This window comes from Capsella rubella, unplaced genomic scaffold (assembly GCF_000375325.1).
Source record: "Capsella rubella cultivar Monte Gargano unplaced genomic scaffold, Caprub1_0 scaffold_6, whole genome shotgun sequence".
Classification (NCBI taxonomy): domain Eukaryota; kingdom Viridiplantae; phylum Streptophyta; class Magnoliopsida; order Brassicales; family Brassicaceae; genus Capsella; species Capsella rubella.
In genome coordinates, this window is record NW_006238918.1 from 14,508,547 (window position 1) to 14,532,423 (window position 23,877).

Here is a 23,877-nt window from a genome sequence, read left to right on the forward strand (position 1 = left end):
CCATTCATAGTAACTGGTTTTTCGACATTCTTCCTGATAATAATTGGTTCTCTTTGAACATAACCGGTTGGTTTTCTCTGGAAGGTTTGATCTGTGTGAATCACCTAATGGCAAGTTTCTTTATACTGTCGGATCCTCAAAAAACCTCATAAACCCTTTGAACTTCTTTTTAACAATTCTTGAAACCTCGAGAAATTGTGTAATCACACTCTAATGGCAGTTCTGGACAAATTGTTTCGAGCATCTCGAGCATGGCGCGGATCTCTCACCCATCCTAAATCCATGGTTCCTTCCCACCCACGGGCACGAGAGCTTCGTCGTTGTTTCTCTAGTGGTATTCTATTGAATTCAAGAATTTGTTAATTTCTTATAATTCTGTTATCCCTTTTGATTTCTTGGAGTGTTTCTATCGAACCCATTTGATTGTATGAATTGGTAACTGTTTTAAAAATTGGAACTTTTGAAGAATTGAAAGCAGCACTAGAAGCTTCTTTTGATCACTTGCATTAAAGTTTTGATTTTTTTTGTTGTTTTACTTGAAATTACGACGTCTTTGATCTTTTTGTCTTAGTAAAAATTGCGTCTTTGGTTTTGCAGGAACCTTTGAGCAGAGTAATTCAAAAGCAAATCAAGTCTTGAGATCTTGCAGCACCTTAAACGATTCTCCATGCTTTTCCATGGCACCTGCATTTTTTGGTGCTCTCTTTAGTTTTGGAGCAATAGGAGTAGCTTATGCTGAATCTGATCAGGTTTTGTAGCACAACACAGTAACAACAAAAATTGAATCGTTGGTGTTGATTGATGAATTAGTCCATTTACTGTTCATAACTTAACCTCTTGTAGGCTAATGAAAAGTCACCTGTTCCGATAGATCCTCCACCAAACTATGTAGACATTGCCAAGAAAGAACGAGCTCGGGTTGAAGAACTAATACAAAGTAAAGGAACTCAGTATGGTTCTTACCCACGGTTCAATGTTGCTGTCAGGGGTCAAAAGGTTTCATACAATGACCCTTCTCTTTTTGCCTCTTTACTTTCGAGACTTTGGGGATATGAATTACTTCTGAGTGGTACTGGATGCCTAACTTTGATGATAAGATGTTTGTCCTATGTTTTAGATAACCTTGAAGTTCCAAGTTCCTTCTACTTGTGAGGTTGGACAATTAATATCAAACATTGGATCCCAACTAGGTGTGAAGGTATCAGATCGCACTGGTGGTTCAGACATGTTATTGCGTGCTTGGGACAAGTAATTTTCGTGCTCTACTTATTTGTGTCCAAGAACTATGATTTGAAGCCTGATCTAGTGTACAATATAAATTTAATCGCTGCTCCTTTCTTGTGTTACTTCAGTCCAGTCGCTTGGCAAATAACACTTCGCAGTGTGGAAAACAAGAAGAAAGTAGGAGAGAATGAAGATGATTCAGATGATGACTTGTGCATTCTTATCTTTGGTTCCTTAATCACCTCTGATAAAGTGGTAAGTTACATTTCTCGCTCAGATATTTGCTCAATCGTCAAATGCTCTTGGTTATTTTGTTTCATAACATCTTAACGATGGTACAAACTGTGTTAGGAAGTTGAGTTCATAAAGAAGGGAAGCTTGACGACTGAAGAACTTGAGGCTTTTGTTTCAGCTTTGCAAGTAGCTGGAACAAAAGTTGGACAAAATAAGGGAGGTGGAAGTAGAGGTAGCGTTCGTGAACCATCTACGGAAAAATCTATATCACAATTGGAATCGATGGGAGTGAGAATCTATGGAGTTAATAAACCTCTTGGGGATGATTCTGTCGATGAGATATCATGGGACAATATTGCTGGATATGATCAACAAAAGCGGTAAGCTTTGGTTACATCTTTGCTCTTCTATCCCATTGATATGCTTTATAATATATAAGCTTCTATCATGATGCAGAGAGATAGAAGATACAATATTAATGGCCCTTCATAGTCCTGAAGTATATGATGATATAGTACGTGGTACACGGTCCAAATTTGAATCAAACCGACCTCGGGCTGTTCTATTTGAGGGTCCACCAGGTTAGCACAAAGAGTGTATTAGCAATTTTGTCCTTCTTTATAGAAACTATCATGAATCTGATGTCCATAAACTCCAACCGTAGGAACTGGTAAAACATCTTGTGCACGTGTTATTGCAAATCAAGCGGTGAGTAGTCGAGAACTTGTTAACCCTATTTGACCTTCTGAGTTTTTTTATAATCTTGATCATTAACTTTTTGCTCATTATTGCCAGGGCATACCATTGCTATATGTGCCGCTTGAAGCTGTAATGTCTAAGTTCTATGGTGAAAGCGAGCGGCTTCTTGGGGCTGTGTTTTCACAAGCAAATGAGCTTCCTGATGGTGCCATTATATTTCTTGATGAGGTGAAGAAAGAGTTGCTTCTTATTCTTGTCCGATATGTCCTTGACTATGAATTGCAATAATTACTTGTCTAACTCACATTGCAGATCGATGCCTTTGCTATCTCTCGTGATAGTGAGATGCATGAAGCAACACGTAGAGTTTTGTCGGTTTTACTGAGGCAGGTAACACACAACAAAAATGACCAATATCACATATACACAAGACTAGAGACTAGCTATTTCCTGTATGATGAATGTGATTCTATGTTTTTTCAGATTGATGGATTTGAACAAGACAAGAAAGTGGTTGTGATTGCTGCAACCAATAGAAAACAAGATCTTGATCCCGCTTTGATCAGGTAATCAGTAAAACCTCTTAAAACTAGTTTGATGTGTGGCTGCAGTATCCTGACCAGTGTCCTATGTTTTATCTGTGTATCTTTTAGCCGGTTTGATTCCATGATTTTGTTTGACTTGCCGGATTTACAAACCCGTCAAGAAATCATCACCCAATACGCAAAACAACTCTCAAAACCTGAGCTACTCCAGCTTGCTCAGGCCACAGAAACGTAAAGTTTCCAACTTTCTTTTAGGATAACACACTAAAGTTACAAACTTTTTGTTATATCTACTTCAAGGCCTACCAATTTTTGGTACCACGCAGAATGTCAGGCAGGGATATTCGAGATGTTTGTCAAGGAGCAGAGCGAACATGGGCTTCAAAGGTTAATTCCAAATCTCGTCTTCTACACTTGGCTAATGGTTACTCTATTGCAAAGAGTTAACCTTTTATACTATTGAACAGTTGATTCGTCGAGCAAAGGCTGGTGGAGAAGAACAAAAGATCACTCTCCCTCCAGTACAAGAGTACTTGGAAAGCGCTGAAGCTCGGCGCAAAGCTCTTCTTAGTGTCACGAAGCAGAAGGAACATACATTTGCTGCTCGTTCCAAGAAACCTCTGCTGGATTTTGAGTGACGATATTCGTTTGACACACCATACATACTTATGGAAAATTACTTATATAAATAGAGTAGTCAGTTTCTTCGGTTCTTTGAATTTGACCTTTGTCAAGGTCCTAGAGGTCGACGATGTAGTTAATGGTTTGTTTGTTGAAGTAGTGAAGCGCGCAATTATATGTATGATACATGAAACGACGACGTATCTAAAGTTAGATTTGAGTCCTAAAAAAACAGAGCCTTTTTATTTGGTAAACAACAGTCTCTGAGAGAAGAAGTCCCCTGAGAAGAGGGGACTTTGTGATCGTCTTCTTCGTCTGATTATATCATTTTGTTGTCAGAATATAACTTCGAACTCGTTAGATGCTTTCTGCCTGATTCCTGGGAGAATCTTTTCGAATTTTGCGGGGTGAAGGTTTTTAAACGAGTATGCACTTCTTATGCCTAGAAACTGTTCGACGAAATGCCTAAGTGAGATTATTTTTTGTAATTACTATTTTCCTCCGTTTTGATGATTTTTTTTTGGGTTGTAAATGTGAATTTTCAGGGTTTCCCAGGTTTGGTCTGTTCTTCAGTCCTTGAAGTGATCTGATACGGAGCAGTCATGGATGGTGAGTAACTGATTCTTGTGCAATTGTGATTTTTTTTTTTTGCTTCACATATCTTTTCTTGCATTTTGGGATTTGGTAAATCAGAGTGCAAACTTAGGAAACCGACATTGTTTAGCAGCTTCAATTATGAAACCAAAATTCAATTTTACAAACACATAGGCTGTTTGAAACACTATCAAGTTGTGTTTGTTGTAATTTTGTTCATAGGATGTAAAGGTTTTTTAGTTTACATTGTTAAAACACCAATCTGCATCACTATCTGTGCATGGAAATTGATTTTTATTTTCTTGGAAAATTGAATATGAGGTTGCGTAATGAGTAGTGATAAAAAAATTTGGATCTTAGTGTTTGTAAGTCTATTTTTTTTGCTGTATTATATGAAAAGTTGTAATATTGGTGTTTTAAATTTCAGTTGATTCGCAACCAATGATGGAGGAGACCATACTGGTCGGTGATGACCTAATGATGGGTCCTCCATCCCCTGTCATCCCTCCTGAAATTGCTTCACATGTGCTTGAAGGTGTTGAATTGTGCGATGGGATTTTAAGGAATCTATTCCTATGTAAGTATCTAGTTTATCCAATCAAGCCTATCTATACTCGGTTTGGATTTATATAGTATTGTTTTCTCTTGTTTTAGGCTTGCAAATCAATGATATTGAACCATTTTGCCAAGATGAGCTTGCCTTATATCGACAATGTGCTGAAAAGAGGGTAACCATTGGCTCGGAATATATCGTTTTTATGAAGCTTTGCATCTCTTGCATCCAAATCCATGAGTTTTTCTTTTTCTTGTAATCCTTCTGTAGGACAAGATATTGAGAGTAAGACTTCAAGAGAGCGAACACAAGTTAGGATTGTCTATGCCTATTGATCTGGCTAAGGAAAGGATTACTCAGCTTGAAGCTGAAGCCACTTCACTAGAAAGGTACTCTTTCTTAACATTGCAAGTGATGCAGAGACCATGTCATATTTAATTTTTTTGTAGTATATTTTGTTTTGGATAATCTATATGTGAAGACTTCGTCTCTGGATCTGTACTACCATAATATCATATATATCTATAGATGTTCTCAAATTGAAACTCATGTTCTTAAATCCAAATGCTCACTAAAACAGTTCATTTGTTTTACGATCAGACACTTGATTCTAGCAAGCGGAGCTGAAGGAATTGAAGGCTTTCGCCGGAGATGGAGTTTGCATGGTCGGATGACGGATACCAAGTACAGTAACAAAATCGAACCTTGTAGAATAACAATGTGCATAATATAATATCATGGAATTAATATGCTGCATCTGCATGAGACTAGATGAACCCATCGTAATCCTTCCCAAATTAAGTAAATATAAATCTGATTGTTAGCACTATAGAAAGTGAAGCCTATTAACCCTTTATGCACCTGTTTGGTTCTTCGTAGCTTAAAGCTGAGTTTTTCTGTGTGTGTGGATGTCACAGAAAAAGACTGGAGTCACTGAAGCAGGGAATGGAGAATAGAACAAAGGAAGAACATGATGAAGCTCCAAAACCTTCCGCTTCGAAAAGATGGTTCTTTTGGTGAAGTTTTCGGTGATTTTTCCCAAGATGAATCATGTTTTGGATCATAGAAGAAGGTTCATAATCATTACACTTAATAAGTCTCACTTCACTTATGGTGCAGGTGCTTCCAAATGTAATCACTTTTAGCCATTAAAATTATAATTAAATTCACTGTTACGAACGTTAAAACATACACTAATCCATTTATTTGTGGTTCAAAGTAAAGAACAAAACCCTAAACGTCGTCGTATGTATAGTGACGGATCTATAATTCTTATAAAGCCCACGTAAAGCCCAATAGGAACGAGCCTAAACCGACATCGTATTTTAACTATAAGTCTTCAGACCGAAACGTCTCCTGTCTCTTCTTACAGCGTCTCTCACTCTGCAAGAGAAACTTCGAAGATTTGATATTTGTCTCCGATCAGCCATGGAAGAGAAGAAGACAGAATCGACGACCACGAACGCTAAGAAGGTTAACTTGTTAGACCACAATGCTATCAAACACCTTCTCGATGAATCTGTCTCCGATGTAAGTCATAGAAACATCAATCATTCCCCACAAATTTTGTTTTTTTTCCTCGATTTGTCCATAATCTCAATCAAAGTTTTGTCCTTTTTGGCTGCTTAGATCGTTACGAGCCGAGGGTACAAGGAGGATGTGAGGTTAAGCAACGTCAAATTGATGTTAGGGGCGATTATAATCGTGGTCGCTCTTGTTGCTCAATTCTACAACAAGAAGTTTCCTGAGAACAGAGACTTTTTGATCTGCTGCATCGGATTATATCCTTTTTTTTTTGGTTCATCGAATTCACTAGATGCTTGATCTGCTTGGTTAAGATGAAACTGTAGATAAATTGAATTGTGTGTTTGGATTAGATTTTGAGATACTATAATGTCTATTAGGTTTGAATGTATGTATGATCATATAAACTGCTCAAAGTCTTTGTCTTTGGATATACTTTTGAATGTGATGTGAGATTTTGTTTGATTCTTGACTCTGGCAAGTATGTGGTGTTGACTGCGGTAATGCAGCTGATTCTGTACATTAAGGAGAAGAATGCGATACTGTTCACTTATCCTCTTGAGGTCTGTTCCCTTCCCTGACTGTTGAGAAGTAATCTTTGATAGTGTGTGTTCTTTTATAAGCTACATTCTTGTGTTGCTTGTAACATAGTGACTGTAGTTTCTGTGGATTTGGTGCATTGACTTCTTTGTAGCTGGAGCTGTATATTGATTCCCTTTTTTTTTTTCAAGAATTATAATTGTGCTTCTGCTAGTTTCACACTTGTTCAAGTAGTGTTTGCATATCTTAGGTGATCTTTGATAGTTCGTGTTGTCTTAAGCTACATTCTTGTTTTGCTTGTAATGCAATGACTGTGATTTATGTGGATTAGGTGCATCGACTTCTTCATAGCTTGCGCTGTTTATTGATTCCCTTCTGTTTTGTTAAGAATTATAATTGTGCTTCTGCTAGTTTCACACTTGTTCTAGTAGTGTTTGCATATCTTATGTGATCTTGTTGTTTACTATAGGGGGGAAGGATATCTCTTTCTCAGTATGTTATTTGATTAGTAGACGTCTTGATAATTCGGGATGTGGAAGTTTTTGTATCTTTGGTGTTTGTGATTAGTGCTGTCTAGTTTCTAGATACATAGTTGAACAAGATGATTTAATAATCTGAAGTTACCCTGCTCGTTAATTTTATCAGAGATGTTAAGATTTTATTAAACATTTGAAATGTGCTCACTGGTGAACCAGATTGCTCGTTTCTAATATTCTTTGGGATTTATTTGTTTTGCTACGATATAGACATGTTTAACTAGTTGGTTCCTGCTCATGATTGACTGACTTTACATTCGGATGGTGAATATGCAGGGATCATTCACCAGCACTGGCTTGGTAGTATCTTCCAAGTTACCCAGGTTCTCTGATCAGTACACTCTCACCATAGACAGTGCTGATCCGAAATCAATCTCAGCTGGCAAGTCAGTTGAGCTCACCAAAAGTGTCACTCAATGGTCTCCCTCTCCCACCACCCTTTCTCATTTTTCTTACACTCACTCACACCATATCCTTTGCATAACCTAATTGACTTTACTGGTTCTGTTTTTTTTCTGCTTTTTCTTTTGTGTATTTCAGGCTTACAAAAGATGGAGTTCTTGTGGAGGGTTTATTCTGGAAAGATGTTGAAGCCCTAATCAAGCAGTACACAGAAGAAGCAGGAGAACCAAAGAAGAAGAGGTGATCATCTTTAAAAGATGGAAAAAATTCATGTTCTTTTTGGCATTTTTCTTAGGTAAACTAAAATTGATGGTGACTTTTTAAAGAGACGACGACACAGATATAACCAGACTTTCGAATTATTCCGAGACTTTATTACCAATCTATCATCTCATGTTCTCTGTTTTGGAGATGCTGCCGTAGGCTAGACCCAGTTCGGTTTTGTCGGCAAAAATATGCTGTTGATCTCTCACTTTAGAAAAATTTATATGTATCCCCGGTCTGGTCCAACCTAACCGAGCAAAAGAACTTACCTTTCAAAATTCCGGTCTGATCTGATTTTTTCATTTTAGGATTTAGCTTTTAACCCAAATCAACATTTTCACTCGTAGAGAAACAAGGTATTTTCCAAGGCAAATCTTACAAATATGTGACTTTTGCTATAAATTTCCAAGGCAAATCGTATTTACGATTTTTTTTTTTTAATATATACTTTCTAACAAATACTAAATTCTAAAACCAAATCCAACCGACTAAACTCAAACATTATATGTCAAATCAATAAATTTTAGATAAAATGGGATATCCATAAATGTCATGGCAAATCTATAGTTTGATACTACAAATAAATCCACATCTTTCTTTCCGTTTTTTTTTAAGTTTTAACGTCAAAAAGTTTATTTATTTTCTTTCAATATAAATTGGCTGTAAATTTATTGAATAAAAAAAAAATATTCAATCAAAAAACAGCAAAAAGAATTAGAAATACTAATAAAGGCATTTATGGGGGTCGACATAAGTAGATATTATAAGCATAAAAAGATAAACAAAATATTAAAATAGAAGAACAAAAAACACGTCATGCAAGGAAAAGTTACTAAAAGTGTCAAAACCACAAGTACCAACATCAAATCTTAAACGTTATTTAATTCTAAAGTCACGCGACCACAGAACCACACACATTGAGACAAAACCCCACGCGCCTAATCATCGCGTAAGAAACAAAAAAAAAACACAAAAATGAGCGTCTCTCTAGCGTTTTTCGTTTTGATATCTTCTTCTTCTTCTTCTTCTTCTTGATTTGATTCTTTTTCCGATCTTTGTATCTTTCTCTAGCGTTCGTTCGTTTTCAGTTCTTCGCGTAAAAAAGAAATGTCTTCGAAAGACAAGAAACCGGCGAAGCCATCTAGTAGTCGTGGCAAAATCCGAACTCTTTCCGATCTTAACCGTAGGTCTGGTCCTGACTCCGACAGTGATTCCGATGGTCCTCAAGAATACTACACCGGTGGTGAGAAAAGGTTAGTCTTCTTTGTGTTCTTGCAAACTGATTAATGATTCAATCGATTGTTAAAGAAGTGTTTGGATCTAGAGATAATGATTGTTGTTATTAATTGCTGAGTTTTTTTTTATAATTAATCATTTAACTGTTCAAATTGAGTATAACCTTAGCTAAGTAGTATGTCTAATTTAGAGTTCTTGTTAATGTAAAAACATTTGATTCTTGTTGTTTTGTAGTGGTATGCTAGTTCAAGATCCTTCGAAAAAAGATGATGTTGATGAGATATTTAACCAAGCTAGACAACTAGGAGCTGTGGAAGGTCCTCTTGAGCCACCTTCTTCGAGTGCTAGGAGTTTCACTGGGACTGGGAGATTGCTTTCAGGTGAAAACGTGTCTACTGGTCCTCACCAGCCTGAGCCTGTTGTTCACAACATTGTTTTCTGGTCTAATGGATTCACTATTGATGATGGTCCTTTGAGGAAATTGGATGATCCTGAGAATGCATCGTTCCTCGAGGTGAAATAAATCAAAACATTTGTTAGATGAATGAATGAGTTTCATGTCAAACTGTTATTGATTTAGTTTGGAAATGTTCTTGTAGAGTATTCGAAAGTCTGAGTGCCCGAAAGAGCTTGAGCCTGCGGATAGAAGAGCTCCGGTACATGTCAATCTGATGCGGAGGGAAGAGAAGTGCCCTGTGAGTCTTCTCTACTAGTACTCTATCCATATTGTATCTCCTTGTCATGATCAGCTTTTATATGTTTATGTTTTCAAGACCAAAACTAGCACTTGCTCACACTAGTTCACACTCATATTTACATGAATATCTTTGGGGTTTTGTTCGTTTTGTATTAGGTCATCTTAGATTTAATCATTGTTGAAATGCGTTGTTTTGTAGTCTAGATAGATTTGAGGATACATATTTGTGATGCTAGCTGAGAATACTATTTAGTCTGTTTTTTTTTTTTCTTTTTGTTGTTATTGACTGTGTTACCGGTCTTGTTTCTCATTATAGGAACAACCGAAGCGTAGGGTTTCATTTCAAGGTATTGGAAGAACTCTAGGTGGTAGCAATGATGGCGGCAGCGGAAGTAGCTCGCCGATGGCTCCAGATTCAACTTCCATTCCCATCCAAATCAACCAAACCAGTTCAGCGGCACAAGCACCATCTCAAAGTCTTGTAATAGATGAAACCGCTCCAACTACATCGATCCAGCTTAGACTAGCTGATGGGACACGCCTGGTGGGTAAGTTCAATCACCACCACACGATCAACGACATTCGCTCTTTCATCGACTCATCTCGGCCTGGAGCTCCAATGAACTACCAGCTCCAGGCAATGGAATTCCCACCAAAGCCCTTGACTGATCTCACTCAGACCATTGAACAAGCCGGTCTTGCCAACTCTGTTGTTCTTCAGAAATTCTAGAACTTTCTACAAGGGGTTTGTTTCTTTTTGTTCAATCTATATATGCATTATCACGAGATCTTCGTAACTGCTATTGTAACCAAAAAGAAATGTTGGCCTGTAAGTTACTTCTTGGCTTTGTATACAACGGTGTCTTTCTTATGGGAAGAAACGACTTGTGGTATAGTTTTCACTTCATTTATCGAAAATAAATTTTTTCTTTTATGCGTTTTTTGACTTTCATACAAGCTTTTCGCAACAATTTATACGTTGTCATATGTATATTATGAATTGATATTTTAAAAATTGAATACCTCAGGTCTCTAAAATAATAAAAATTGCATAAACAATTGTGGAGTCAATGGTTTCAAGTCAACATGATGGAATTTTCAACAATTGATTTGAGAAAGCAGACCAATCTTTTTGGACTTGTCATAATGATAACACAAGACAAAGAACATATCGCAAGTGGCAAACGGAGAAAATAGCTTTGAGAAAGAAAAAAATGCTGAAGCCATGTTCTCCTCTCTCCTGCTTCCTCTTCATCTTCTTCTTCTTCTTCTTCTTCATACCAAAACTATCTTTCTCTTGCCCACAAGACCAAAGACAATCACTTCTTGAGTTCAAGAACTTGCTGATGACTCACCATGTCAAGAACCACTCTGTAGCAGAAATGGAATTAATGGGACGTTTCAAAACATGGAGGCCAAACTCAGATTGCTGCAAATGGCAGCTCGTTAGTTGCAATGCTCGTTTACCTTCCAGAGAAGTCACACACCTAAATATTAGCTCTCTTTACTTTTATGGCTCAGTCTCAGTATCAGTGAGTTTAAGCATTCTGAGACCGGTTCTGCGTATAAATTCTCTCCTTACGCTTGATATCTCGTCTAATTATATAAAAGGAGAGATTCCTGGGGATGCGTTTGTGAACTTGACCAGCTTGATCTCTCTTGACATAAGTTATAATCACTTTGGTGGATCTATCCCTCCTAAATTGTTCTCTTTGAAGACTCTTCAGTATCTTAACATAAGCCTGAGTGGTTTTACGGGAGAGATTCCTGAAGATGCGTTTATGAACTTGACCAGCTTGATCTTTTTTGACATGAGTTATAATAGTTTCAACGGCTCTATCCCTCCTAAATTGTTCTCTTTGAAGACTCTTCAGCTTCTTGACTTAAGTAATAATGTTATTGGCGGAACGTTGAGTGGTAACATCAAAGAGCTAAAGAATCTGCAGGAATTGATCTTAGATGAGAATCTCATTAGAGGACAGATTCCTCCAGAAATAGGTAAACTAGAAAATATGCTCTCAACAACTAAACTTTATGTTCATGTTATGTATATAACAAAGCTGTCTTAAAATGATCCTACCTTTTAAAATCTCTTACAAGGTAGTCTTGCCGAATTACGGAAGCTGAGTTTGAGGCAGAACAAGTTCGATGGTTCTTTACCGTGGTCTGTATCACGGTTAACGAAGCTCAAAAAGTTTGATGTTCAGATCAATTCTTTGTCTTCTGAGATTCCAGACGGTATTGGGATCTTAGTCAATCTATCAACTCTGGCTTTGAGCATGAACAAGTTTTCGGGTGGAATTCCATCGTCGATTCAGAATCTTAAAAATCTTGAGACCTTTGAGCTTGAGAATAATAATGGCTCCTTAGGTGAGATTCCCACAGCTTGGTTGTTTGGTCTTCAGAAGCTGAAGATACTGCGGCTTGGAGGAAACAAACTCCAATAGAACAACAATGGTTATGCCTTTCAACAGTCTAAGTTAACACATCTGTCACTTAGTTCTTGTGGCTTAGAAGGGAATATTCGGGATTGGCTCAAGAATCAAACAACTCTTGTTTACTTGGATTTGAGCGCTAACAGACTCGAAGGAAGTTTCCCTGAGTGGATATCTATTCCGAATATCATAATTTTGTCAGACAACAGACTATCAGGCTCATTGCCTCCAAATTTGTTTCAGTCTGGGAGCTTATTATGTCTTGTACTATCAAGGAACAACTTCTCAGGTCAGATCCCTGATACGATATCAAGCAACAACAATGATTCATCGCTCATGGTACTCATGCTGTCTGAAAACAATTTCTCAGGATCATTACCAAAGTTTATTACTACAATGAGTCCCTTGCTGACATTGATGGACTTGTCAAAGAATAGATTATCAGGTGAATTCCCGAGGTTCGGTCCTGATTCATACCTTGTGTGGCTCGATATATCTTCCAACGACTTCTCTGGGGATGTTCCAGCTTCCTTTGGAGGTTCCATCAGTATGCTCTTAATGAGTGACAACAATTTTAGTGGCGAATTTCCTCAGAACTACAGATTTTTCTCACTTCTTATGCGTCTTGATCTCCATGACAACAAAATCTCTGGAGAGTTCGCGAGTTTAACCTCCCGGTTACCTTCTTCTCTAGAGGTTCTTAGCTTGAGAAACAATTCCCTCAGAGGTTCAATACCAAAAGGCATATCAAATCTCACAAGCCTTCAGGTCTTGGATCTCTCTGACAACAATCTTGATGGATATCTCTCTTCATCTCTTGGGAATCTTACATGCATGATAAAAAGGACAGCTCATCTTCAGCTATTCGTCGCATGTTCCTCTTCAATTTCGACGACGTAAACAGGTTCATAGACATCAAAACACAAGATATATTTAGTCTTGCTGTGAACTGGAAGAAATCAAAACAAGTTCTTTCCCAGAGAAACTTCTACCTCTACACTCTCATAGATCTCTCCAAGAACAAGCTACATGGAGAAATACCAACTTCTTTAGGCAATCTCAAAAGTCTAAAGCTTTTGAACCTCTCCAACAACGAGTTCTCTGGATCAATCCCACAGAGTTTTGGAGATCTTGACAAGCTAGAGAGCTTGGACCTTTCACACAACAACCTCACTGGCGATATCCCCAAAACGTTATCCAAGCTAAGCGAGCTGAATACTTTGGATTTGAGTAACAACAAGCTTACAGGTAGAATCCCTGATGGTCCTCAGCTAGACAGATTGAATGATCCAAACATTTACGCAAACAACAACGAAATCTGTGGAGTGCAAATCCAAGTACCATGCTCGTCTACACAGACCGAGTCACCACATGAAGAAGAAGAGGAAGATAAAGAGGAAACAGTGTTTTCATGGAAAGCTGCAGCCATAGGTTGTTCTTGTGGATTTCTTGTAGCAGTTGGGTTCATGTATTCCAATGGGATGTGGATGTAACCGAAATCAAATTACTCATTAAAAAATAAATATTTTAAAATAAACTTTTTCATTTTAGAAAACTATTTTTATATCATAAGCTCATTGAAAGTCTATTTATGATGATTACAAAACAATATCTTGACATTAAATTAAACTATATTAAATTATTCACTGTTTTATACATCTTGTGCATCTCATTGAGAATTTATAACTTAAAATTATTTGTGGGATTTGTTTTTTTTTTTTTTTGGTTTATTTGCCAAAAACATTATTTGTTGGGAGACTTGGAGACAGTGGAGTTGCTAAGTAAAGTTTTACTTACAGTGTATTTAAATTGTAAATGCATCTAACACAATTTCAAATTAAATATTTTACAAGTATTAATTATTGGACTAATATATCATTTAATCAAAATTATTATTGATTTAAAACAATTTTTTAGGCTACTAAAATTTCAGAATGAAAAAGACAAAAAACAAAATAAACACAATTTTGTTTTCTTATAAAATGTTTTTATACAAACTTGTAATACTGTAATTGGCTGAAATTAAAGTTTTGGAGAAAAAAAAAAACAAAATAAACGAAAAAGGAAAGAACTTCATCTTCTCCCAGAGGGAATCTAGGGTTCTAGATTTATCTCTTCGTTTCTCAGGGATTTGTTATTCTTCTTCTTCTTCTTCCCATCGATCTCGAGCTTCTGGTCTTCTAGAAAGTTTCAATCTTTATACATTTCGAGTAACAGAATCGAAAACGAGAGGAACCAAAGAAACCTAGCTTAAATCGAGCTCGCAAGTCGGTGGGAAAAAACCCTAGATTTCATGGCGAAAACTCGACCTGGTGTCGCTTCTTCTGCGAAGGGAAAGCTTGGCAAGAAAGATATCGACTCGTATACTATCAGAGGCACCACCAAAGTTGTCAAAGGTTAGTCCATATCAAGCTCTATGTCAACTCTAATTCAAATTAATCACTCTTTTGAATGCTTCTTTTGGGCTATTGAGATGCGATTATATTTCAATTTGAAAAAAAGGGAAAAAAATATGTTCTTTTATCTAAACTTAGCTTTCTATTGGATCCTTGAGTTTGATACAATGAAGTTGTGTTACGTCACTGCTGCTGAATACGTACACTTTGGAATATGTACTTGTATGCAGAATGTGACCTTTGGTAGACTTCGTTTTCTGCGGTTATGAAGGGACAATTTTACTGTGTTGTATTTGGAAAAATGTGTGCTTTAGGCTATATTGCATTGTACCATAAAAGGGAACGATAATGCTTATGAGATTCCTATACTGTAGTGTGTGTATCATTTGAGTTTACTGTGTAGCTGCTATTTTAGTTTTGATCAATATAGTTAATTTTGGCATGATGAACTTGGAAATGTAATTGTTGATGTGGTTTTTGCAGTGGGCGATTGTGTTTTAATGCGTCCATCTGATGCTGGTAAGCCTCCATATGTGGCCTGTGTTGAGAAGATTGAAGCAGATGCAAGGAACAATGTGAAGGTGCATTGTCGATGGTATTACCGTCCTGAAGAATCACTTGGGGGAAGGAGACAGTTCCATGGAGCCAAAGAGCTCTTCTTGTCTGATCACTACGATGTTCAAAGTGCACACACCATTGAAGGGAAATGTATCGTTCACACCTTTAAAAACTACACTAGGCTTGAAAATGTTGGAGCGGAAGATTATTATTGTAGATTTGAGTATAAAGCTGCTACTGGCGCATTTACCCCTGATCGTGTTGCTGTGTGAGTAGATATATATAGTAATGAAACATGCCTTTTTCTCTCCTAAAATTTCCATGAGTTTATATTTTTCCTTTCTGGATTTACTTGGCTCTGCAGGTACTGCAAATGTGAAATGCCGTATAACCCAGATGATCTGATGGTGCAGTGTGAAGGGTGCAAGGACTGGTAAATGCTAATTTTCATCATTCTATTTTTACCTTTTTTTATTCCAAGTATTGTTCCTCAAGTTGTAAGATATCTAATGCTGATGATAATATACTTTTAGAAATATGTTTTTCCTATTGCTTGTGTAAATTTTGGATAGAAATGGTCTCTAGTACAGAAAAATTCAGATCTCTGCATCGTTCTTTAGCTTTGTTGGGGAATTTGTTAGGAAAGCATTTATGTTGCTTGTTTGCTTATAGCTATCGGAAAATATTGGGTGCTCAGTTTTTGAACTCTTTGTGATATCAGACTAATCAGAATAGTTATTGCGTAATATGTTATTTTCATTAAATTGTAGTAGTTACTACCATATCATTGTAGGTATCACCCAGCATGTGTAGGCATGACGATTGAAGAAGCCAAGAAGCTGGAACACTTTGTATGTGTTGAATGCAGCTCTGACGAAGATGGACTCAAAAGATCTCAGAACGGGTTTGCTTCGTCACCAACCAATGATCTTAAGGTAATTTTTTTCTTCTTCTTTTTTTCAACCTTCTGTATTGCTTTGATAGCGTCATAACAATAACCTCTGCCACCATCATTGGCTCTACTTTTGAGATCTTAGTAATGCAAGAAAACCCAAATTTTCATTGGCTTGATGTTTGTGGCGAAAAAAATAAGACTTGTGACTCAGACATTGTTGATCCTTTCTCTTAGCCAGATGAAATCCTTTTGTTTTGACTGTTCTGCCTGAAATAACTTGTTCTGGTGTTAACAACAAACTTGTGTGATCAGGTGGAAGCCAAACGCCGGAAAAGATGATCGCGGGTAAGAGCCTCTTATGAGTGGGTAGTAAGTTAACCTGAAGCTATTTGGGTGCAGATTTAAATTCGTTAGGGTTTTGTCATTTGATGTTGTGAAAAAAGAGAGAAAGAAGAACCAGAGAATATGCAAAGAGCTGTATAGCCGAAAATTTCATGGGAATAACTTAAATAAGTTTCAAGGCACCTGAAAGATTGTTTTACTGTGGGTTGGTTTTTTTCTGAGAGGGCTTCAAAACGTGGACACACAGTCTCTGGCCAACTCAATAAGTAAATGTCAGATCCCAAACTCCTCAGAGTCTGATAACAAGGTTGGTGATAAGTGATTAACCATGATCTAAACAGAAATAAGAGTTGGAACATAAGTGAAGTAAACGCAGCCATTTTTTAGCTTTCTAAACCTTGAAGAAAGCTTAGAGAAGATAAAAATGAAAATGGCGTTAACTGCTTCAACTTAGGTTTTAGGAAAGTAACATGTAAAATAAAAGTGACGCGTGCTATAAGGTTTTACGGGTTTGAAGATGGGCTTGATACGGGCTGCTGTTTTCTTCCGTCTTCTGTTGGGCTTTATTTTGGCCCATGAACAGGTCGGTGTATCATGCGACACCGTTTTATTATCTGCGCCTTAACGCTAGCCGTTGAAAAGACAAGACAAGTCTCGATTTTTTTTCCGATACTTGAACGGCCAGATTTAAAGGTTCCTGTCCTTGTCTGGTACGAATCGCTTCTTTTTTTTTCTTTTTTTTTTTTCCGATAAAAATTGTTTCTTTTTCGTAATGAATTTTTTAACGATGATGATCATGTTGTAACCAGAGATATGAGCAAGAAAAATCTAGCGATTCTGTTGCGTGCCAGAATGAGATCGAGCAATCCCACCAAGTTTTCGCTCTCTCAGTTTCCCGTAAGCTTTTTGTCGATTTCTTCTTCTTTGTTTCAGTTTTTACGACTTTGTTGCGATTGTGACAAAAATTACCCAATTTGTAATCATGGGCAATGAAAAAGTTTAAATCTTTTGATCAAACAAGAAGAATTTAGGAGTTAGGCTTTGATTTATAGCTTTAACTTCAGTAAGAAAAGAAAAAGAAAATAAAAAAGAAGGGGGTTTTGCTTCTTGAGCTTGAATGTTTTTAACAAGATATGAATATAGTAAGGTCAATTTGAGTCTAAAATAATGGTTGTGTTGACTTTGTTGTCAGAAGGAGATCCAATCTAATACTCAAGAGAATCGTTCTGGAGATCACATTGTGGATAATTCTAATGAAGGAATTGGGAATTCTAGTAAATTTGGTACCACGGGAAGGTGATTTGATTAGCATATTTGATCTTTGAAGTAGTGAGTTTGGTAATCTTTATATTGAATTTGGTTGTTTTGTTGTTTAGGGTATATGATGTAGTTCGAGAAACAATGCACTCGGCTACCTCAGCTAGTAAAACTGGTGTATTGGACATTACTCTTAGTGATTTTCAAGAGGTAACACTATCTCATTATTGATTCCGTTCTTTGATGTGTTTAAACTTTTCAATTTGATTACTTATGATTAAAATGCTTATAGGGTTACTTTAGCCTTTCGCTTGAAGACCGTGAGAAGTTACTGCTTGAATTAGCCAAAGAATATGATGTTAACCGAGAGCAAGTCCGGGAACTTATTAAGCAATATCTCGGACTTGAAAAGTCAGCTAGTGAGTCTTTGTATTTTTAATTGCTTTTTTTTATGCTATTCCTCCATATATTCTCCATTGATGAGCCAGTACTTTTCTTTAGGTGATGATAAGGAGGTTTCATCTTCTGTTTTCTATCGCGTTGAGCGGAATCTGAGGCATTCTCTTAGGCCAACATATGAAGTTCTCTTTGAGAGGTTAAATACACATCCAGGAGGGTTGAGATTTTTGTCTATCCTCCGTGCTGATCTTCTATCGATACTCACGTAATGTTTCCCATTTTCTTGTTTTGTGACTGGAAACTCAAATAGTTGAATATAGTTTCTAACCAGTTGGATAAAAAAAAATCCGGTCGAATCTGATAATGATGGTTGTTTCTAATGTATAGAAAAGAAAACACGCCATCTCTGCGAACATTAGATTCCTTTCTAAAGGAGAAACTTGGTATGTGGCTTAGTCCTGCCACTTTAGAACTTCATCAAATTACTTGGGATGACCCTGCTTCTTTGCTTGAAAAAATTGTTGCATACGAGGTATGCATTAGTAGTTTCCATTTCAGTAATGCAGCTATTTCAGATAGTTAAAGTTTGATCTAATGACTCATATTATTCATAAGGCGGTGCATCCTATCAGCAACCTTTTGGATCTTAAAAGAAGATTGGGAATAGGTCGTCGATGCTTTGGATATTTTCATCCATCTATTCCTGGTTAGTTTAGTTAAGTTAGTTTCTCTGGACATATGTTTCTTCGATTATAAGTTGACCACATTCTTTGATCATCTTGACCGTTACTTTCAGGTGAACCACTTATTTTTATCGAAGTTGCTCTTATGGAAACTGTTGCTCAGACAATTCAGGTTAAACCAATCTTGATCCCTATGCCGTGTACTTTAGATTCTGTAACTATGTGTCTAACATTTCTTTGTCTTTGCAGGAAGTTTTGTGGGACAATCCCCCCATACCAGAGAACCAAGCAACATGCGCTTTATTTTACTCGATTTCTTCAACTCAGGTATGACCGTATGAGCACGCTCGTCCTTCACATCTATTGATCGTGCACTCTCTCTTGTATACTTTATATCATCTTTTTTGTCGATTCATCTCATGATTCTGACTAAATCTAAGGCTTTTTGACGCATGTCTTATACATTTGCAGCCTGGCTTAGCTGGTATAAACCTCGGGAAATTTCTGATCAAACGAGTGATAACGTTGGTGAAGAAAGACATGCCACATGTTTCTGTGAGTGTTTTGGCTCATTTGTATGCAAATATATGTTACTGGAAAAAGGGTTTTAATATGCTTGCTCAACAAAAAAAAAAAAAAAAAATTCGTTGCAGACATTTGCCACACTTAGCCCCATCCCTGGATTCATGCAATGGCTCCTCTCAAAGTTATCATCTCAATCCAGATTTGCTGAAGATGAACGTGGTACACAGAGCAATTCGCCTTCATCTACATTTAGCGAGAAAGTACTACTACCAGGAGAGGAACAAGCCCTCATGAGTCTATCAGAGTAAGAAATTCTTCATGTATGATCTTATCAATCATATACAAAATCAAGTTCAAGGCATCAACTAAATGATCTTTCTTTTGCAGTGATTCTTCTCCCGGAAGCAACGGCATGGAAGTTCTGTTGAATTTACTATCGGCAAAGGACTGTGATTGGGCTACTTCGGCTCGTCTATTACCAGTTTTAGAACCTATTCTTATGCGGTTATGTGCTAGGTATGTTCAATCTTGGAAATGTAATGGTCAAATATGAATCATGTAGGCATAATATCAAATATTTGTTTTGATTTTGGTAGGTACCTCTTGCAAGAGAAGAAGAGGGGAAAAGCTTTAGACTCTGTTGCTAACTTCCACTTGCAAAATGGAGCGGTAAGTCTTCTGAATGTGATAGGAACTAGACAATCAGAGTGAGTGAGATTGATAAGCTTTCTTGTTTCGATATGTTACATAGATGGTTGAAAGAATAAATTGGATGGCGGATCGATCAGAGAAAGGTATTCATCAAAGTGGAGGCATTATGGTTAACTATGTCTATAGGTAAAGTAAACTATGCATTTTAAGTGATCCCGCTTCAAAGCTTTTATGTTTTGTTGGTCCTAAATCCATCTTATTCGATTAATGACAGGTTAGAGAATATCGAAGACTATGCTCAATCATATTTTGGGTCAGGCAAAATCCATGCCTCTCCCGGTATCCATTCCCGTCTCTAGGTAACTCCTTCAAAGAAAATTGGGTTTTGATCGATTCCGCTGGTTAAAAAACTGATCAATGCGATTCTTGATGTGGTCATTCTCAAAAGAAAAGGGTCTAGGATCAGGCCTGAGATTAACACAAGCACAAATGTACAATGGTATATGTATGTACAAACAGTTATAAGTGTGTATACTCTCGAGACTATATATGTGAATGTGATCCGAAGATATCTCAGGTTTCAAGTATCGGAATCGGTTTCGACATGGCTAGTCTCCAAGACGTATTCACGCATGAGTCTTGTGTTGGATCTCTCTACGTTCTACATTTTCACAAACACAAGATGCTTATGTTACATACTTTACTCTGATATATGTAGACAGATAAGGAAAGAGAGCGAGAGAGAACCTTCGAGGCGAGACGCTTCAAATTATCCCACTCGAAATCATTTTTACAATAGGCAGATCGTACCTAGTGGTAGTAACAAAGGTTTCAACCCGTAAATACAAAACGTAGAGATGAGAAAAAAGATTTAGGAGTGTTTTTTTGAAAATGTATTAAAAGAGAAAAGTAAAGCTTAGCTTACCTCTAAGATTCGAAGAGCTTGTTGCATTTTTCATGTCACCAAAACCAAATTTTTTTAGTTTAGTTATCTCAAATCAAATATACGTACACGAAGCATAATGGCTATATAAAATGACTTTTTCTATATAAGAATTTGCACGAATATTTAATGAAAATTTTCATCGCACGAAAAGAATGTTTGGAAGTGTTAAAAAGTATGATGAATAACTTAAAAGAAACTTCAAATTCATTAGAGTTTATAAAATTTGGTAAACTACTAAACTTCATGAATCTGTGAACATCGACTTAAATAAAATACCAACTTGTATTTTAACAAGTTTCACTAGAAGCCTCATGTGCTAGAATATTATAAAGTTTATAACCAATTTGGTTTATTTTTATATAAAAGTGATATTTTTTGGTACCTAAGTTCATGTGACGTGAAGAGCGACGCATGAGAGTGGCACAAAATTTATCGCCGTCACTTACAGAATTCGTGTCTAAGAATTCTCTTAACTCCATATATGCCTCAGGGTTATAACTCTGCCATTGATTAACATAAATTATAATTAATACAATCTAAACAGTACTTAAATTAATTTAAAACAAAAATAATCATTATATTTGACCTCAAGCTGAGCAGACACTATCCTCACGGCAACGTAAGTAAAGAAGTCATGAAGATGCTTCGCTGCCTTAGCCTCCGGAGAAGCTTCTCCAAAGCCTAATTCAATTATTGAGAAAAAAAATAGACATTAGTCTATATAATATAGAGTGTATGGATCAAAACCTCAGTTTGTGATTAATATGGTACTCATATACATATATATATATTTACCTACCGGGAACGTACATCTTATTTGAACAAATTCGAGTTTGTTTGCATTTTTGCGGATTTCGCATTAACGGATAAGAAAGGGAAGGTCTATTTCGAAATTTTGGATTAAGGTAAGAGAGGTAAGAGTGATGAATAAGGAGTGAAGAAGATGACTCCATTGAAATTATTTTGATGGGAGAAAAATTGCAGGAGAGGCATTATTGTTTTGCTTAATTTGGTTGTATTATAAGAGAATGCATTAGATTCACACATTAAAATATCTAGGATAGGGATAAATAAAATATCTTCTAGTTGGAAGTATAGTGACAATACATGTATTTGTATTTGTATGAATATATGTTATTTTAACATCAAATATATCAATTGGATTTTAGTTTTTAAATAAATTTTAAGTTTAAAGAAAAAAATAATTTAATCTTCAAATAATAATGATTTTTTTTTCTTTCGTTGAAACCAATTATTCAATAAATTTTATCAACTTAGTATATGTATGAGATGATTAAAAAGACTAAAGATCTTCCAGCTATGCGGATCAAGCATAGACTTGTTGTCTTAAAAAGTGTTATATATTCTAACGATCGATATTTTGTTAGAAATTCTTCTTAGTTCGGCGATAGAAACTCAATTTCCGTGGTGACAAGTTCGAGTCTTAAGAGTGTTTATATATACCACTAAAATCATTAAAACACACAAAAAAGCATAGCATATTTGTTTGATAAAAATAAAACATATTAACAAATGTGTGAATCAACCACAGTTTTCTTTGATTTACTACTCTGCCAAGTATGTATAACAACTCTTCATGACAAACTTAACCATTATACTTAGACTTTTAATCCTAAGGCTCTTCCACCATACTAAACTGTTGTGAGTTGTTGGTTCTGATTCAAACTTATGGCTGGTTTAGTCATTGGTTAAAAGGGAATTGATTACCGGTTCAATTGGAGTCTCTTAACCGGAATTGAAGAAGCAAAAGGAAGCCGCTTTTCGCGAGAGAGGTTTTGCCGTTATAACAGAGTGTTGATATAAATACTCTAATCTCATCTTCTTCTTCTTTATCGTTTTCATCTTGTAAACAGAGAGAGAGTGAGACGCCATTGTTGAGAGCTTATCTTGTTCTGTATTCTCATCCTTGATATAGTGGATTGCCGAATCGATTCGGCCCCAGACGTAGACTTGATCACATCGATCTTGTCGAACTGGGTAAACAAACTCATCGTGTGCTCCCTTACTCGTTTCTGTTCTTAAATCGTTTTCTTGAGCTGATTCGAGTTCTCTTGAGTTCATCAATCGTGAGTTCTGCAAGTTTATAATCCAATCGAACCGTAGGTTTCTTAGTAACAAGTGGTATCAGAGCCAGGTTCACTGGTTCAATCTCATCTTCGATCGATGGCTACAACAGCGCGAGTCGAAATCAAGGCATTCAATGGAGAAACCGATTTCTCTCTCTGGAAGATCAGAATCATGGCGCAGCTCGGAGTTCTGGGTTTAAAGAACACTCTCACCGACTTCTCCATGACGAAGACTGTTCCCTTGACCAAAAGTGAAGAAAAGAAAGTATCGACTGAAGAAGGTCTAGATCCTTCATTGCCATTGACCAAGGAGGTTCCAGATCCGGTCAAGATTGATCAATCGGAACATGCCTTGAACATTATCATAAATCATATTGGCGATAAAGTCTTGAGAAAGGTAAATCATTGTGTGACTGCAGCTGAGATGTGGTCGTTGTTGAACAAGCTTTACATGGAAACCTCGTTACCTAACAGGATCTATGTTCAGTTGAACTTTTACTCTTTCAAGATGGTTGAAACTCAGACAATTGATCAGAATGTGGATGATTTCTTGAGGATAGTTGCAGAGTTAGGAAGTTTAGAAATTCAGGTTGCAGAAGAAGTTCAAGCAATCTTGTTACTCAACTCACTTCCAGCTAGCTATAGTCAATTGAAGCATACGCTTAAATATGGCAACAAGACTCTGTCACTTCAAGATGTTGTTTCATCTGCAAAATCTTTGGAACGTGAACTTGCTGAGTCCAAAGAACCTGAGAGATCTCAACCTGCTGCACTATATACAACAGAAAGAGGAAGACCACAGGCAAGGAGTCAACAGAATGGGTCAAGAGGAAAGAGCAGAAGCAGATCAGCCTCAAAATCAAAGGTCACTTGCTGGTTCTGCAAAAAGGAAGGGCACCTGAAGAAAGATTGCTATGCCAGGAAAAGAAAGATGGAGAGTGAGGGTCAAAATGAAGCTGGAGTCATGACAGAAAAACTGATTTTCTCAGAAGCTTTGAGTGTAAATGATCAGTTGGTTAAAGATTTGTGGATTT

General features: G+C 36.7%; 8 protein-coding genes across 10 annotated transcripts; 7 read left to right on the forward strand and 1 right to left on the reverse strand.

The window, feature by feature from the left end:
* Positions 1–150: 150 nt before the first annotated feature.
* LOC17882606 (26S proteasome regulatory subunit 6B homolog) lies at positions 151–3,541 on the forward strand. Its single transcript, XM_023780736.1, has 14 exons — positions 151–334; positions 598–749; positions 844–996; positions 1,118–1,248; positions 1,353–1,479; positions 1,576–1,838; positions 1,915–2,039; positions 2,123–2,166; positions 2,254–2,385; positions 2,470–2,547; positions 2,641–2,723; positions 2,811–2,933; positions 3,029–3,089; positions 3,170–3,541. The coding sequence occupies exons 1-14, from the start codon at positions 214–216 to the stop codon at positions 3,338–3,340; spliced, it is 1,764 nt and encodes a 587-aa protein (XP_023636504.1). The 5' UTR covers positions 151–213; the 3' UTR covers positions 3,341–3,541.
* Positions 3,542–3,715: 174 nt separating this feature from the next.
* Positions 3,716–5,659, forward strand: LOC111830055. The gene is made up of 7 exons (XM_023780739.1): positions 3,716–3,748; positions 3,869–3,932; positions 4,345–4,494; positions 4,572–4,645; positions 4,741–4,859; positions 5,071–5,154; positions 5,388–5,659. Exons 2-7 carry the CDS (start codon positions 3,926–3,928, stop codon positions 5,488–5,490), a joined length of 537 nt encoding a protein of 178 aa, XP_023636507.1. The 5' UTR covers positions 3,716–3,748; positions 3,869–3,925; the 3' UTR covers positions 5,491–5,659.
* Positions 5,660–5,837: 178 nt separating this feature from the next.
* On the forward strand, positions 5,838–7,878 carry LOC17882357 (probable signal peptidase complex subunit 2). The gene is made up of 5 exons (XM_023780737.1): positions 5,838–6,000; positions 6,100–6,251; positions 6,476–6,557; positions 7,347–7,489; positions 7,611–7,878. Exons 1-5 carry the CDS (start codon positions 5,899–5,901, stop codon positions 7,714–7,716), a joined length of 585 nt encoding a protein of 194 aa, XP_023636505.1. The 5' UTR covers positions 5,838–5,898; the 3' UTR covers positions 7,717–7,878.
* Positions 7,879–8,665: 787 nt separating this feature from the next.
* Positions 8,666–10,606, forward strand: LOC17881750 (plant UBX domain-containing protein 4). The gene is made up of 4 exons (XM_006288211.2): positions 8,666–8,989; positions 9,207–9,486; positions 9,572–9,667; positions 9,986–10,606. The coding sequence occupies exons 1-4, from the start codon at positions 8,844–8,846 to the stop codon at positions 10,397–10,399; spliced, it is 936 nt and encodes a 311-aa protein (XP_006288273.1). The 5' UTR covers positions 8,666–8,843; the 3' UTR covers positions 10,400–10,606.
* Positions 10,607–10,704: 98 nt separating this feature from the next.
* LOC111830017 (LRR receptor-like serine/threonine-protein kinase GSO2) lies at positions 10,705–13,597 on the forward strand. The gene is given in 3 exon segments (XM_023780359.1): positions 10,705–11,667; positions 11,770–12,945; positions 12,948–13,597. Coding segments are annotated over 3 exon segments (2,610 nt in total). The 5' UTR covers positions 10,705–10,883.
* Positions 13,598–14,124: 527 nt separating this feature from the next.
* Positions 14,125–16,494, forward strand: LOC17882833 (chromatin remodeling protein EBS). Its single transcript, XM_006288540.2, has 5 exons — positions 14,125–14,500; positions 14,984–15,326; positions 15,423–15,491; positions 15,852–15,993; positions 16,266–16,494. Exons 1-5 carry the CDS (start codon positions 14,398–14,400, stop codon positions 16,290–16,292), a joined length of 684 nt encoding a protein of 227 aa, XP_006288602.1. The 5' UTR covers positions 14,125–14,397; the 3' UTR covers positions 16,293–16,494.
* Positions 16,495–16,929: 435 nt separating this feature from the next.
* On the forward strand, positions 16,930–20,386 carry LOC17883389 (malonyl-CoA decarboxylase, mitochondrial). 3 transcript variants are annotated; one of them, XM_006287438.2, is made up of 16 exons: positions 16,930–17,005; positions 17,105–17,192; positions 17,488–17,591; positions 17,672–17,762; positions 17,845–17,971; positions 18,054–18,216; positions 18,339–18,483; positions 18,567–18,657; positions 18,748–18,806; positions 18,884–18,961; positions 19,106–19,189; positions 19,288–19,463; positions 19,547–19,675; positions 19,756–19,828; positions 19,911–19,996; positions 20,085–20,386. In XM_006287438.2, exons 2-16 carry the CDS (start codon positions 17,109–17,111, stop codon positions 20,167–20,169), a joined length of 1,575 nt encoding a protein of 524 aa, XP_006287500.1. In that variant the 5' UTR covers positions 16,930–17,005; positions 17,105–17,108; the 3' UTR covers positions 20,170–20,386. The 3 variants fall into 3 exon arrangements, with proteins under 3 accessions (XP_006287500.1, XP_023636174.1, XP_023636175.1); XM_023780406.1 differs by lacking the exon at positions 16,930–17,005 and having other exon boundaries at positions 17,026–17,192; XM_023780407.1 differs by lacking the exon at positions 16,930–17,005 and having other exon boundaries at positions 17,026–17,192; positions 17,491–17,591.
* On the reverse strand, positions 20,249–21,763 carry LOC17881330 (chaperonin-like RBCX protein 1, chloroplastic). The gene is made up of 6 exons (XM_006288709.2): positions 21,556–21,763; positions 21,343–21,437; positions 21,139–21,256; positions 20,736–20,752; positions 20,558–20,620; positions 20,249–20,471 (listed from the first exon to the last, which is right to left on the reverse strand). The coding sequence occupies exons 1-6, from the start codon at positions 21,707–21,709 to the stop codon at positions 20,391–20,393; spliced, it is 528 nt and encodes a 175-aa protein (XP_006288771.1). The 5' UTR covers positions 21,710–21,763; the 3' UTR covers positions 20,249–20,390.
* Between the last annotated feature and the right edge of the window lie 2,114 nt (positions 21,764–23,877).